This window comes from Esox lucius, chromosome 5 (genome assembly GCF_011004845.1).
Source record: "Esox lucius isolate fEsoLuc1 chromosome 5, fEsoLuc1.pri, whole genome shotgun sequence".
In the NCBI taxonomy this organism is placed as follows: Eukaryota; Metazoa; Chordata; class Actinopteri; order Esociformes; family Esocidae; genus Esox; species Esox lucius.
In genome coordinates, this window is record NC_047573.1 from 15,190,720 (window position 1) to 15,207,520 (window position 16,801).

A 16,801-nucleotide genomic window follows, 5' to 3' on the forward strand; every position below is an offset into this window, starting at 1 on the left:
CAACATAGCTTGTTTTCTTTCCTGAGCCCTTGTTTAGATTCCTAAACAGTTAAAGCTAAAAACTGAAGTCTCTCTCTCTTTCCGTCTTTCTTTCTCCCTCCCTTATTTGCTCTCTCCCCTCCCCTCCTCTTCTTGTTCTCTCTATGCAGGAGCGCATCTTCCTCACATTATCCAACTACATCTTCACAGCGATCTTTGTGGCTGAGATGACAGTTAAGGTAAGAAGGATCTCAGATGGTCAGGACGGCGCTCCTCACCCCAGGGTGGGTCAGCTGTGGTGTGGTAGTCAGGCCGTCCACGGGGTCATTGTCTCCAGATGGTGAGGTTAAAGCTCAGTTCTCCCTGGCAGATATTATGTTGGCTGGATGCTACCCGTAGGCACAGCTCTAAGATCAGTTCAGTAACATCAAACTAACCTTATGTCAGCGTCCAGTGGGAAGTTGATGCTATAAGCCCCATGTCCATCTGTGATTTCTGTGTTAGCTCTGCCTTGAGTCTTGAAGAAATACAAAGAAAAAGAGTGGAGCGAGAGTGCTATTTCAGTGTTCCGTAACAGAAACCATTTATAACCTGATTAGAAAATAGAGCCTAAGCTGCCTAACAAATTAAATACCTTAGATAGCTTAGATGACAGAAATATCTTAAGACCCAACCCACCTGCAAATTAGTGATCTTCAGCCGAACTGTTTCACTCCCTTAAGATAGACACAAAACAGGCTTTCCATGTGATACCTTAGTAAGCCTCTCGCACACCCACGCCTGCACACACACACACACGCACAGACAGACACACAGAAATACATTGCTCGTCATCACATGCTCACATGCTCACATGCTCATGCCCCCATACACACACACAAAAATAGTCTAGCCAATATTCAAATGTCCTGTCTTTTGAATGGAGAGTTTTGGCTGTTGGCAGAGAAAGAGAAAGTTCACAGGTGTCACTCACATCTCTATTCCCAGTCCCAGTGCAATACCCCAGCTCACACACACTTAGACACACATCCACTCACACACGCGCACACACACATTGAGGGCGACCTACACAAAATGGAACTCATGCCCAAGAATAATGGGGCTCGTGGGAGGTTAATTAACGTCGCACACAGGAAGTCAGACGTCTAGGGTGAACTGACAGGGGCAAAGGAACCAAAGGCTTTGTAACCTCGACACGTCTTTGTTCTCATCTGGGTTTTGATCATCCTCTTTGATACTTTGTCGTTATATATAGATTCACGCCTTTACTCACAGACGAGGCACAACCCCGTATATGCAAATGAAGCCATTTGCCTGCCTAGTTGAAAGACGATTTGTGAAGTTTCGATGGGTTATTGTTTATTCTCAGTCATTCGTGTGCAGTGAAAAACAGTGAGAGGATAAATCTGTGAGAACAAGACTTGGTATGGCACCTGACTTGGCCTCACTCTGCATCGACTTCAGTGGACCCCCCCCCGGCTTCGTGACGGCGTTTTTCATCCGCGTGTACGGCTCACTGTTGTTGTTCAGCCGTCCGCGCTGCTCGGCTGTGGTTAAACCCGTGTCTGTGTGTGTCGTCAGGTGGCTGCCATGGGCTGGTTGTTTGGCGATACGGCCTACCTGAGAAGCAGCTGGAACATTCTGGATGGCATGTTAGTGATGATCTCAGCCATAGACATCCTGGTGTCATTGGTGTCCAACAGCAGCCCCAAGATACTGGGCATGCTCAGAGTCCTGCGCCTGTTACGGACACTCAGGCCACTGCGGTGAGTTTTATACACACACACACGTACGGGCGCACAAACGCGTGCACACACACACACACACACACACATGTGCAAACACACACAAAAGAACATGTGTTGGCTCATACATGAACACACATGATGACACACAAACACGCATGTTTACACACGCAAACACACGTGCAGGCCCACACACACACACACACAGAAGCACACAACAGTAGAATACATCTGGCAGACAACCATTTACTCGTCTTCCAGACACACGAGGGAGGCCTGCATGTCAGTGTTGAATGGTAGTGTGGTTTTTAAAACCATGGTTGGGAATAGGGGAACTCACATTAAAATGGAAAACTATTTCATTAACTTTCTTTAGCTGGATTTTCCTTTGGGTTTTTTTGTCCTCTGGAAATGTTTCATAAAGTGAAGAAAAGTTGTGTGCGTCTGTGTGTGTTGATGTGTTCTGCTTGTTGGTATGTTTGTGTGTGTGTGTGTGTGTGTGTGTGTGAAAGATAAGGAGTGTCAATGTTTCTGAGAGAGGATTTTGGGCTTTCATCTCCCATATCCCTCAGAAGTCTGTGTACAGGCTGTGTTTGTGTGTGTACGTTTGTGTGCGTTTGTTTCTGTATGTATGTATATGTGTGTGTGTCTGTGTGTGTGTGCCTATGTGTGTCTTGTCTCCAGTGGCCTTGTCTCTCCTCTTATGAAGGGAATCGTGTGGAGCTCTAGAGGTTTGTGTGCACTAAAATATTTAAAACATCTCAGGAAGAGCACACAAATCAAATATTCATTTCCCCAAATTTACCCAGCAAACCTAGAGGATATCCACTTCAGTGTCATACATAACCCTCTCAACTATGAACCCTCTCAACTATGACCTGTGACCTATAGTGAAATGGAATCCACAGTCCCTGTCTCCAAACTGATTGTTTTTTTTCTCCAAGTTAATATTTGTATGTGTGTGTGTGTGTGTGTGTGTGTGTGTGTGTGTGTGTGTGTGTGTGTGTGTGTGTGTGTGTGTGTGTGTGTGTGGGTGGGTGTGTGTTTGTATTGCATGTGTGTAAGTGCATGTGTACATATGTGTATATGTGTGTGATTGTGTGTGACCATAGCCATAGGAAGCCATCAGATGAACACAGGAAGTGTGGGAGTCAATTCCTATTATATATTTTCGCTAGCAGAAATGGGTTCAATGACACTTTATATGAGATTTATGTATTTTGTAGAGTTGTATTTACTTAATCCTGGCTGTAGCCTAAAGGAGAGTGAGGCTGCTTTATAACAGAATTATGTTATGCACATAATGCAATGTGCTGTTTGTACATTTATATTTAAATGAGTTTATTAACCTTAATGGCAATTCTGAGCAACATACAGTTTAAAGAGTTCAGGCTTAGAAAGATCGTTAAGTGGTTTGGCTTCCGGGGGATGTAGTGATCTAAGGTACTAATTTGCAGTACTGAGTCGTCCACCACAGTCTAGGTTCAAGCCTGGCCTGTGCCGTTGGGTGGGGGAAATTGGCCACTGGGGTAGAGGGAGGCATTGTTGGCAGGGATTTCTTGACTCATTGCGCTCTAGCGGGTCCTAACTGAGGTCATTAGTTCAGTGAATGTGACCTCACACGTAGATCTGCCTAACTTTCGGGTTGGACGATCGGTGTGAAAAGAAACAGAACGGCTTGGTGCAACCTGTCTCTAAGGAAACAACGTGTGATCTTTAACTCTGTGGATTCCATTAAAATTAAAGGAGAAAAAAAGGGGGTAAAATGTGTTTCAAATGCTATTTAATGTTTAATGTTTAAAATAAATGAATAATGATCCTGACTTGGAGTGGGTGGGATTAGAGCCATAGCAAAAGAAACTAGGCACAAAAAGGGTGACATAAACAAGGAGACAGAGAATGGAAGAAAGATGAGGAGGCAGAGAAATGCTGAGCTGGTGTTCTCTGCTCCACTGACGCTACAGCTGATTGCTCCAATCATGAAATAATAAAATAATGATTCTCCTTTGAGGGTATTAATGAGGTTTCAAACCCTGATGTTTGGATGGGAAGAGGGGAGGAGAAGAAGGAAGGAGAGTATGGGGGCAGGAAAACACCATAACATTAGTTTTCTGGCATGTGTGCTTGTGATTTACTGTAGCTTTAGCTATACTGTATAATATGTGGTGATGGTTGTCTTAATTAAAATCGACAGGGAAGTAAGCTTCAGCCACTAGCAAAGCTCTAAGAATGGTTTCTTTTTCATGTGTGGAAACCGGAGTGATATTCATATGTATTCTGAATTTCTATGGCAATTGTCTCATAAATGTCTCATAGGACCCAAATTAAATTATGAAGACTGCTGACAAAGACAAAAGGCGGGAGCATTAACAGCAAAAAATCTGCTCTTCCATTTCTTTTCACAATAAAAATATCACATAACCAAAATGGAGAAGATGGTACACTAGAAAACCTGCAAATGTAAGTTCTGTACTCAAGATTTATTTGTGTGATTTTCAGTTTGTCTGTTGGAGGCTTTAGTGTGATTACAGGAGAGGGGAGGAGAAAAGTGTGTGAATTATTAAACACGAGTCTTCTTTAAACATGTTTTTCTCCTCAAGCATTGTAGTATGTAATGTTTGTTAACACACAGTTATGCTTTATTTCCTCTGGTGCTTTACCCAAACACTGGCATGGTACCAGTGAGTTATGTTAAATTTGGCACCCGGGTTTTTATGTTTAAATTAGAAGTTTGACACTAAAGACTTAGAGCAGGCACTTGGCGTGGGAAGAGAGGAGTAAACCCTCGAAGGCCTCCCCATCTTCTGGTGACAATTAAAATATTAATCAACAACATGTATTGATTGAAACAAGGGCTGAGATGGATGTTCTTCATCTAGTTTATGAAAGGTAGGACATTCTGGGCTTGCTATCCAATTAGTTTGTCATTTAAACTATTTCTGAGCTATATAAAGGGGGATAACGACAAATATCTACAATTTGACTGGTACTGCAATTGCTGGACTGTTTCTGTATGCATGCAGTTCTCTGACTCAGGGATAGCAGGGTGGAGCTAGCACGAGTGCAGCGTCTTCTGGTTATGTAGCCCCCCCCCCCCCCACTAATGCGATTTGATGTAACTTTTGTAATAACTGTTATCTATGTGAAAAAACTAATGTTCTTTCACAGTGAAAACACAATTCTGGTAAATTCTGGTAAATACCATAAATATTTAATTTGATAAATGTCAGTTGCGGTTTTCAAATTTGACCTTTTGATCTCCAAAGACAACTAGTTGGTATCTGCATTGAGCCCATGAACCTTGGCTTTTAATCACATACTACACACACACGTGTCTTCTTTAATCTGTTTGTACTCTGCAATGCATAGGCCTGGACACCACCATCTATAGTAATAAACTAGTTAACACAAGCTATTTAGCAGGCCAACTAACCCTAATTTAGTTGTACATTTATACAAACTCATGCTTCTGCATTTTCTCTGTCGACATATTTACTTCCATGCAGGTGTCTGTACAATTAGCTGTATGATTTCCATCCTCCAATATTCTGAATGAATGTTGTGCAAAATGTTATTGTCAAACAATGAAAATGGGTGATACCCTTTAGCTTACGATAATCTCAAAGGTGTTTTATTTTATATCTGATAGCACTGCACCACCAAAACAAAACCAAATCTACCTTGTGCTTATGTCTTTAACAGATTTTTTTGAAACCTATTACAAGAGTATGTGGTAAACATAAGGAACACAGTCTTGGTAAAACATGCAGGGAATGATTACCAGTGTTCAAAGCGGCCAAGCCTTTTAATATAGTTTTTGTGTAAAACTCTATTTCTCTTGTTCCATGGAGTACACTAGGGCTGCACAATACAGTATATTGTTTCAGCATCGACATTGCGGAAACAGTGGCAGAACGTGCGATTTAGTAAGATAAACATATATCAGTCTACAATATATATTTTTTGGGAAACTAGCATTATATCTGTCTGATATAATGTAATTTCCTCCAATTTATGGGTTATTGGATACATTATTATTACATTATTGGATATATTATTATTATTATTTTACACACGGATTCGTTGCTGCACTTGGTTGACATGCAGGCTCGAAATTGAGAATTTGGTTGCAAAAATGTATCCTCAATTATATGTAAATATTATGGCTACAGACAGGATGATGTTGACCAAAAACAGGTACTTTGTTGAGAGTGTCTTGTAATTGTTGCCACAACACAAGACAACACGACCAATTTGTTTGACCTTTTAAGGCGGCACCACAAATCTTCGTATGACGAGAGCAAAGCATCTCAATGCCGTCCAAAGCAAAAACACCATACAAGAAAGGTTCCAAACAGCAGAGAAAATCACAGGTTCAATAACATTTCATGTCGCCAAAGACATGGTACCAATTAACAAGGTTACCAAAGAGTAAAGAATAGCTCTTAAAAACATTATCAGTTTGCTTGACAAGCTATTTTTCTCAACTTGCCATCCCAGAGCTGTACGAGGAATGCAAGACGCAAGTTTAAACAGAGCTGTCACAAGTGGAATATTATACAGCAACAACAGGTTTGTGGTCCAGCCGGACAACGGAGCCCAACATAAGTCTGACCAAACACTTTATTAATGAGGACTTCCACCTGAAAAGTCGCTGTTTGCAAACTGCATTTTTCCCAGAGGATCACAAGTGAGAACATTTGCAACAGGGATGAGAGAAGCTTTAGCTGATTGGGGCCTAGATGAGAGTCGTCTAGTCTGTATAACAACAGACAATGCCGCAAACATGGTGAAGGCTGCCGCCGTGAACAAGTGGACCAGATTGCAGTGCTTTGGCCACAGACGGCATCTTGCAGTTGGTAAGTTATGCCCAATTGCGCATTCTATTTTACAACTGTTGCTATTGCTATACTATTACTGTTACATATTTTTACCCAGCACCCTGTTCTGAAATAAAACAAGTTTCATAAGTTTCATACATTTTAATTGTAGAGGACTGGGCTAGGAAAGAATGAAGGATACAGACTGTCAGGTTGATAGCCATAGCTCTTTCTGAAGACATCCTTTGTTTTTTCATATCGCAATATATATCGCCGAAAAACTAAATATCGCAATGTCAGTTATTTCCAAAATCGTGCAACCCTACCTACACAGTTATTACATTCAGTGGCTATAGCCAAATCTTTCTGTTTAAAAGAGTAGAATCTCAACCAAGTTGAATTCCATCTGTCGTGTCTAAAGTGACTGCCCGTATAGTCTCATTAGTCATCAATTGCTGTACTTCTTGGAACACCCATTTCCTCTTTACAAGAACTGTATTAAATGTTTTACTAAAAATATCATTAATCTCCTCTGGTCCACATGTCTGTAGCTCTGTGCGATGACAGGATCAAATGCAAAACGTGTGGAATATCTTATTTGATGTTAAGGACTTCTGGGTACTGTAGGTGTTGAAAATAACACGTTTATGGTTTTCACAACTGTTCTATTATAACATTGATCTAATATCACAAGCTCTCAATAGCCATTTTGGGGAACTAAAATCAACAAGGATCACCTGGAGCAATATAGATCCCTTCAAGAATGTAGCACTACATCTACCATGGAGGCTTATGCTGAGACAAGCCATGTGACTGGTGTCACTACTGCTTGATTCTTTTGAAAATACTTTAGTTGATCTTTTAATGTTGAATTAGCTCGAACTATAGCACCCTCTGTCTCTCGTTTATCCCATGAAAGCATGTAGGCACTACTATCTAGCTTCAGATTTGGCCCAGGGCTAGTCCCCAGGGAGGTTCATTTAGGATCAGGCCTAGCTTAGCCTAAAGGCAAAAACTGTTTCCATACTGTTGTCATTCTTCAAGAAGTGATGCCTGCATTTCATTCAAGGAAGTTAGAGAAAACATAAACCCTGATTGTGTTTTTGATTGTTATCAATGTTTAAATATACCAGTGACAGCCGCTAAGGGTGAGTGAATATGCATGAGCAAGTGCATAGTCATTTACTGACATTAATGGGAGTGTGGACACAGATTTATTGACAACTGATGTCACAGGCATTCACTGGAATCATTGGTAAGTGGGTGGATGTGTGATGTTGTTTCTGGAGATTTACTGAACCGTTTCCATAAATACATGCGTTAATGTATGTCTGTTCACAAAAGTGGTCTATTATCGCAGGTATGTATGGGATGTGTGCAGAGCCATACACAGATGGATGAAGGCCTGCATATTTCTAGAGACAGTAATGTGCCGTAAATCTGCCTTTTCATGCAGTGTTTCTCTATTTTACAACAGAAGTGGTGTGCCTTTGATAAATGACTCCCTCATACTGTTAAATATCAGGGAGAAAAGGGAGACGTAAAGGTCAGCAAGGACTGCTGCTCTTGTACTCATTTTTGTACCCTATTATTTGTCTACATCCTTTTAGGAAATATCCCCCATTTGGGGACAGATGCAGTAGTAATTGGAAATCCATTAAAAAAAAAAGAATTATTCACTGAAATATACCCAGTAGAACAGATAGCTCTAACAAGCACAGTGACCTAGTCAAAATTAAGAAACAGACAGATGTTACACCGCTTAATCTCTGGCTGTTAAGGCAGCGCTGTAAACTTGAAATGAACGAGAACAACGGGGATGTTTCTCTCCCAGTGCTTTTTATTCTACAAATAGTTAAAAGTTATTAAAACTTTCCATTTGTCACATTGCGGTGAGGATCAGTGCCACCGTCCCGTACACCTCCAGTTCCCATCACTCCACAAACACATCCCGGACTTGTCTTCGTGTCACATGTCTTCAACTATTCACACCAGGTCCCAATCATCCCAATCATTTTCCGGTTTGTGCTGTTTAAAGGATTCAGCCCCTTTGTTTTCTTTAAGTTCGTTTTTGTATGCTCGTGTTAGTTTTTTCATTAAAACCTACATCGAGTTCATTTCGCCTGCGCTTGGTTCCTCCACCACCGCCACCATCGTTACACTATTCTTTTAATGGTCTGTATGCATTGTATCTACCTCGGTAGGAGCACAAACAACTAATTCCAATATTAATCAGATTCAAATGACCATTGATGTATCTCCCAAACCGATATTTATTCTGTAACATTTGCCATTCTGGTACTACGGGGGCAGATCTTAGCCGATATTAGCCGCGGAGACACCCTCACCCACCCCTCCGCCGCTAAAATCATACTATTGCTACCTGATATCCAAACTAAAACATAGAGGCAGATAATATTCATATTTAATACTCCCCCAAAACACGTAAGTTTCATGTACCATTATGAACAGACGCTTGTTGTTAGGCTTTATATTTTGTTACTTAATCTTCCACAGTTAAAATCTTAACAAATGAAAAAAAAAAAATCAGATTTTTTCAACCATAAGATTAACTTCTTGTGGGCCCCTCTGATTGGCTGCCATGTGTGCCGCAAACCCAATCGCATGCGTTTTAGCTCCGCCTCTGCTGTACTGTATATCTGTATAAATCCATTCTATATTAATTTATCATTTTTCACCATACCATACCATCTTCTTCCGCTTCATCCGGGGCCGGGTCGCGGGGGCAGCAGTCTAAGCAATCATTTTTCACACTGTTCGGAAAATGTCATGTATTTGACCCTTTTAAACCATGTAATTCACTAAACTTTCTTTATATCTAATCTACCATGTTGTACCGCACAATAAAAGCCCAATCATGTATATCTGTTCCTTTCAAACTCAGTTTGTCTGTTATAGAATGTATCCATCTATTTAACAAATATATATAAATGAGCATGGTTTTACTTCCATTTGCTTTGCCTATGATCCACAAGTTAGAGGGCTATCCTTTACAGTTAGTGGGTATCGGTGCTACAAGCATATTCCTTTTATTTTTTTATAATATTAAGCTGGCATCTTCATTGTCAAGAAAACGAAATACTCTGGCAAAACTGGTTGTGGGGAACTAATTCTCATTCACATATGCCGTACAAACAGTAAGAAAGCCACCCTCAAGGTTATTGGAAGCCCCTTTAGGATCTCTTCAAGGATAAATGTAAGAGGGTATTTCAAATAAGTCCTTTTTAAAGGTTCCTCAAAGAACCATTTGAAGAACTAAAAGGTTGTTTGTGCAACCAAAGGGGTTCTGCAAATGGTTCCTTTCTGATCTTTTACGTTTTTCCCGCACAGTTTTAAAGAACCCCAAAAAGATCCTCCAGGAACCGTTTCTTTTTAAAGTGTATTTTAATATGCCGTACAAAGAAATATATCCATTTTGAAAAAGAAGGCAGAGCTCAAAGTTTGCATGTAAACTGATGCCTCACATAAGGCTTTGAAGCAGTTTCAGTTAATTTTTTAAAACAACATATAATACATTCATAATATGTATTAATTTAGATATGAAATTCAATTAATGATATCAAAACTTCATCTGCCCTCTGAGTCATTTTCTTTTACAGAATTGATTCGAAGCTGTCACTAGTCGCCATGGCAACTGGCTAATCAATTAAGAGTAATCATTTTAGTTTATGCTGACAGACAATGATTAATATGGAAAGTCTTTTTGAATTCAGTGTTGTAACAATCTAAAAAATATAATGATTATATAACTTTCATCACAAGTTTTCTTTTGCTGTTCTAGTGTGTCTGTACTGTGGTTTTGATGTCTTTATGTCTGTCTTGTTTGTTTTGGGCAAAAATTTAAGCACACGTCTACATTTGCAATTAGATGTGTTTTGCTGCTTCTAATAAATTGAAGAAATCTGCACAAAATAATACTCTATACAACCATTTTACAATGTTGTATTTATTTGACACATTACATGGCCTTGCTCATGCTTACTTTAATGTACTTTATGCCATTCTCCTTTCTGCAGCCTTGACCCTCACATGTCTCTCACTTAGCCCAGGCATGATGTAGCCTTTCCTGCCCACAGTGTTGTTTCTGCACCACTGCTCAAACAACACACCAGTGTTAATAGCAGCCATGGTTTGCTGCAGCTGAGTCGTTGGAACCAAAACATTTACACCTATCAAACTGTACATTGAATTGTACTTTAAATTCATTTGTAGGACGCTTTGTATGCACAGAAGTCAGTGATGTCTTGTATTTATTCTGCAACCTTGTGGAGAACAACTGTGTGCAGGTGTTTTACGTTGGCTTGTTAAAAACATGTCCACTGTTGCCCTTGCCATTGTTCCACAAGCCTCATTTTCTGACACGTCCTTACCCACTGCCAGAGACCAATCCTCCTTAGTGTGCATTTATTCTTCCTGGTCTTCTCATTATATATCAGACATATTCTCACATTGTGGGTTACTCTGAAAAAGGCCTGTAGTGTAGACTTATGTAGAAACATGTCCCACCCTGTTGTTCAGTGTCAATCTGTGCTAACCCACCGCCATTATATATACCTTCACTGCCTCTAGCCCATCAACGTGCCCCTCTACCCCTCTGTGTTGTCATTTATTAAATATTTGGTTGTGTGTGAAATGAGTTCAGTGTTTATATGTTGTGTTTTAAGTTCAAGGATATTGTGTGGTTGATTATGAACTGGCCGAGCCTGTAAAAGCACGGTCACCTACTGTTGGACATAAAATGACATAAAACCTTTTAGTGTTAAAGTAGGTGTAAAGGTAAAGTACATAATACTACAGATGCTCCCATGCTCTACAGCATAGAGTTAATTTACAGATACTAGTGGCAATCACTGTGTGTGTGTGCTTGCAGGTGTGTTGTGTGTTAACTTTCCTCATTAAGTGTATTAATGATGCCATTATACATGGCGCTCTGTGTGTGTGTGTGTGTCTGTGTTTGTGCCTGTATGAGGAAGAGTGTGTGTGTGTGTGTGTGTGTCTGTGTTTGTCAGAATGATGAATCAGTTTGTTTAACGCAGGCTATACACACACTCCTGTTCTAATCCATCATCTCTCCAACCTCAACTGAGGCTTCAACACAGCCAATCTTGCTAGCACCTTAATAATGTCCTCTTCAAGGCGCCTTTACTTCCCCTTCAGTCCCCATATTTGAAGTTAGCTCCCCCTGTACCAATCTGCAACCCATTAAACCTCCCCCTTCAGGGTTCAAACATTAGCTGTCCCTGTCAGTGCTAGGTAGGGACCCTCGACTGTTTGTCAGGTTGGCAGGGGTCAGCTGTGTTTGCCATGTTGCTTATTGGCTTAACCCCTCCATCTCATCTCCCGGTTGACCCCTATCAGTTATGTGTTTGGGCTCATCCATCTCTCCCAGCAGATTATGTCATTATCTGCAAAGGCCTGTTCTCCGCCCACTTCCCCATTACTCACAGTACGTCCCTGTCACACAGCTGACCATTTCATCCAGAAGACCGTGTCAGAATGAGTGTATTCAACAAAGGCAATGGAAAAGACAAAGCATACTGGAAAAGCTTTTCTTATTTATTTATTTTATTTAGAGAGGCGCTGGTAAATTCTTAATGCCGTTAGATCGAAACATGCGTATCACGTGTGGAGAGGTAGTGAGGGGAGGAGGATAGGAGGAGGGAAGGTGGGGGTGGAGAGGGGAGGAGGATAGAAGGAGGGAAGGTGGGGGTGGAGAGGTAGAGAGGGGAGGAGGATAGAAGGAGGGAAGGTGGGGGTGGAAAGGGGAGGAGGGAGGAGGATAGAAGGAGGGAAGGAGGGGGTGGAGAGCGGAGGAGGGAGGAGGGTAGAAGGAGGGAAGGTGGGGGTGCAAAGGTAGTGAGGGGAGAAGGAGGGAAGGTGGGGGTGGAGAGGGGAGGAGGGAGGAGGATAGAAGGAGGGAAGGAGGGGGTGGAGAGGTAGAGAGGGGAGGAGGGTAGAAGGAGGGAAGGTGGGGGTGCAAAGGTAGTGAGGGGAGAAGGAGGGAAGGTGGGGGTGGAGAGGTAGAGAGGGGAGGAGGATAGAAGGAGGGAAGGTGGGGTTGGAGAGGTAGAGAGGTAGAGAGGGGAGGAGGATAGAAGGAATTAATCCCTGTCTCCCCCCATCGACGACGTACCTCCCCGTGTCCATTCATCCTTCTTTCTGTCAATCTCTGCATTGCCCCCACCCCCCACCCCCCCACATCTCGGAGTCCTTTAATCACAGCCATTCTACGCTGGGGGAGACGAGTGTCTCACCATTGCCCTACTTATGGTTGTTGCTCCGTCTTCTGAGGGGTACGTGGAGAGGCGGAGGCAGAGGACGCGGGGAAAGTGCAGGTGAGGCGGCTCCACAGGCACTCGGCGTGGCTCCTTATGATGCTCCAAATGTGGGCGACGGCATGACTATGAATGAATAGACCTGGATTATGGAGAAGCGTCTCGTCTCCCCTCTCTATCCACGTATGAATAGTCATTATGGAGAGTGTCTCGCTCGGGGTGTCCTTGCCATAACCGTCATGTCTCAAATTAAAATGCTTATTATGAAAGACACATCTCTCCTTGGCTCTCCTGTAAAGCACCTTGAATATACCCTAACTATCCTGCTACGTTTGTTTGTCTTTGAACAGCAGAGGAACAGGAGCAGAATTCAGGGCTTGTATCATGCAGAGTTTGAAAACTGTGAGGGAAGGAACATTCCAGGTTTGCTGGGCTGGATGGAGAGACGAGGTCCTACTTAACTGTACAAACAAAGATGACAAGTTTAAATCCTCTGTAGACATTCTGTTCTTCCCTCCCTCCCTCCCTCCCTCTCTCTCTCTCTCTCTCTCTCTCTCTCTCTCTCTCTCTCTCTCTCTCTCTCTCTCTCTCTCTCTCTCTCTCTCTCTATATATATATATATATATATATATATATATATATATATATATGTATATGTAAATGTGTATATGTATGTGTCTGTGTGTGTGTGTATATATAACTGTATGTGTGTGTAGTATATATGTAATATATGACGTCTATCTGAAATCTCATTCCCACCATGCAAACAATTGGTTTGGAAGATACAATAAGAGAGAAAGCCAATTCTTCCTCCCCAAATGACTCTCTGTTGTTTTTGAAGGAACTGGCCAATTGGAATGTGGTGATCATATGACCCAATCGGACCTTTAAATGGTCTAGATAATATACATACTGCACCTATGCCACACAGAAAGATCAGAGAGCAAGAGTCTGTAGAGCCTGTTGAGATTTAACACTACTGCCCCCTGTGGACAGATAATAGAATGCCATTCACAGTCATCCAAAATGTGTTCCAGTAGAAGGAATCACTCTGTTTCTAGTGGTGTTAGGGACTGGGTGTAGCAGTTCACTGGTTTGAGTGCGTGTCCATGCCTGTGTGTGTGTGTGTTAATGTTTATCAGAGTGCAGTGTGTTTCTCCATATCTGCGCGCTGATTGCTGTTATTGATTTGGTCTTAGTCTCAGGGTTTTCCTCCATGTGTCTTCTCACAGTCCCTCTCTTAATGAGATATTGACTTCCGCTGACTCACTGCTCCCTGGGTAGCAACCTCAAAGAAAGACAGACAGACTGGCCGAAGGAGGAACAGACAGAAAGGTAGAAGAGAGAAACAGACAGAGACTGACAAAAAGGCACCCAGGTAGTTTGTTTAGCTACAGCTACTCTTCCTGGGTTCGGCAGAAAGCAATAAACATAAGAAATGACATAACACAAATATAGTGCTACTGTAGACCACAACAGTAAATTGCATATTGTGTCTGTGTGAGTGATTATGTCTTTTTACCAGTCCTCGTAGCATGAGGTGTTATCCACTTTTTAATAGGTACTTTTGCTGTTTCCTTGAGTAATTGGATATGGGAGTTCATGTGATTATGGCTGTACAGTATTGTGTTTGTTTTAGACTTGGAGACTGTGAAGAGAGCCATGGTGGCATTTCTTGTGAAGTACTATGTACAATATACTGTTGTGTAATGTTTTGTTTCTAGCCGGCTGTAGCCTCACTCATCACACCTCACCATACTACAGAACAGTAATGGAAAATTAGCAAAACCAAATAACTAATTCAGTTAATATTTGTGTCAAAAATGCAGAACTGAATCTTTGCACAGCATATGAAATGACCATGACAACTGACTGGCAAACTTTAACTGTAGGAGTTTAGCCTACCTGACCAGCTGAATGTTCAAACCATATAACCCAGATAAACTTTAGTTCTTAAAAAAAAATGTGAATACATGTTTTAAATATTATACAAACTGAAGGGGTCTTGTTAATCCCACATTATAAATTATAAACTCTTTGTAAATCACTGTGTTTTATTAGAGTAAGAAGTTCTGGAAATCATTCTAAAACTCCAACTGTCTGAGCTAGAAAAGAACTAAGGCTATAATACAGCATAGCATTATTTGTTTCTGCATGGGATTTTCATCTGCTTTGTGAGATCAGATTTCATCACAGGGATCTGTCCTCACACAAAACCGACTGTTATGGCCGAACCATTTAGGGTACAAGCTCTGTTAAACACCAAAGCTTCAGAGGAGCTGTTTGAAGGTGGGCCGGATCTGTCATTTTTCAAAAAAGGTATTGAAATACTGAAAATGTGAATACCATCAAATACGAGTCTGTTGTTTTTATACTGTTGTTTGGAAAGACAATTAAAGACCATAATCATTTATGATTAAGAGATCCAGACTTTTGCCATTTGCATAGCACAATATCTGTTCACATGGAAAATAGCATTAAAGGCCATACATAATTAAACAGTTTAATTAAAATAATATTTTCATATTTTGTTTTGAAACAGAACAGTGTGATATTCCAAATCAAAATGCTGTTATCCATGTTAACACTGTAAAATAAATGTGCATTTTACATTAATACCAATGGGAAACCAAGAGAATAGACTTCTGAGGGCAAACATTGGTATACAGTGCAGTACACTCTGCTTTCTTCTTTCCAATCAAGGATGTTGATGGGAAATATTGGACTACCTCTGGGAAACTGTACTGCTGCAGCACAGGCTTCAATCTGACCCAACCCTTCTTCAGTGAAAACATTCTTCTCTCCTCTGCTTCAAAGAGCATTTCAGTCATCATGAACCATTCAATTACAAATCGGCGGAACAACCAAAAAAAACATTTTCCAAAGCTGGGGAGAAGAGAAGAGTGTCTAGTTGAAAGCCCCCAGAAAATGCATTAGCTCATGACATTTATATTTTGATCCTCTCATTTTGAAGCGCTCATGCCAGAAAACACCTGGAATACGATTGGACTGTCTGGTATCCATTTGAGTTTTATCTTGTTACAACGTTCTACCAGTTCTTCTCAGCCACAGAGAGAAAACGTCACTGAATCCTAAATATCAAATTGTTATTGGCCTGTGCATGTTTGAAGGGTATTTCAGCATTGCTAAGTTCGAGAGATGTCAGTTATATGAAATGGCGGTAATAATGTCTTTAAGTTATGGTCATATTTGCCGGAAAGTTATAATAGAGGTGAAATGTTATAAAAATAAATTTTACAATTGGTTACAAAATGTATGGAAGCCCTGAACCATTTGGTACCTCATCTTTAACTTTATCCTGTAATTTTGAGATAGAAAATAAAAATACAACCAGGAATACAACCATCAAATTTCTGAAAATAGACAGATGCATGAGGTGCTTTGCATATCAATAAATCTGAGAATTTGCTTATCTTGAAATAAAAAAAAAAAAAAAATTGCTACTGCATCTCTAAGTTTATATTGTTATTATGAGATACTATCTCATTATAACGAGACACTTTAGTGAAATTACAATATAAACTGAAAGATGCAACAAAAACAAAACAGTTCAGGGCTTTTGTAAAAACGTATGAACATTTCAACATTTTGTGAAAAAACATTTTTTATAGTAAACATGCGCATCCAAATTGTTCATTTGATCCTGTTTTCAACTAGAAGTGAATGAAAGTTTAATCAGTGGTTATTTAGTTTTTTATGTTTTTGGGAGCTAAATTATCCTGGCAGCTGCATTTTGGGACATCAGAATTTGAGTCCTGGTCACTTTCTGGGATTCCTTTCAGCAGTGCATTATAGTAGAAAAGCTGAGATGTTTCCAGAGCATCCACAAGGTCATCAGCATCCACACTGGACAAGTCCAATCTGATTCAAGCAATGTTGTGCAGGTGGGGAAATGGCACTTTCTTGATGATGCGGATGTGTGCTTCAGTTAGAGGCTTCA

The 16,801-nt window shown here is 40.8% G+C and overlaps 1 protein-coding gene across 12 annotated transcripts in view; it reads left to right on the forward strand.

Annotated features, from left to right (window-relative positions):
* Nucleotides 1-16,801, forward strand: part of cacna1g (calcium channel, voltage-dependent, T type, alpha 1G subunit) — a 156,805-nt gene that overhangs the window by 101,342 nt on the left and 38,662 nt on the right. For all 12 annotated transcript variants that reach the window (XM_029119829.2, XM_029119834.2, XM_029119825.2 and 9 more), the window contains 2 exons: nt 150-218; nt 1,561-1,745. In XM_029119829.2, the coding sequence (XP_028975662.2) occupies nt 150-218; nt 1,561-1,745 (254 nt within the window). The remainder of the gene's footprint in view (nt 1-149; nt 219-1,560; nt 1,746-16,801) is intronic.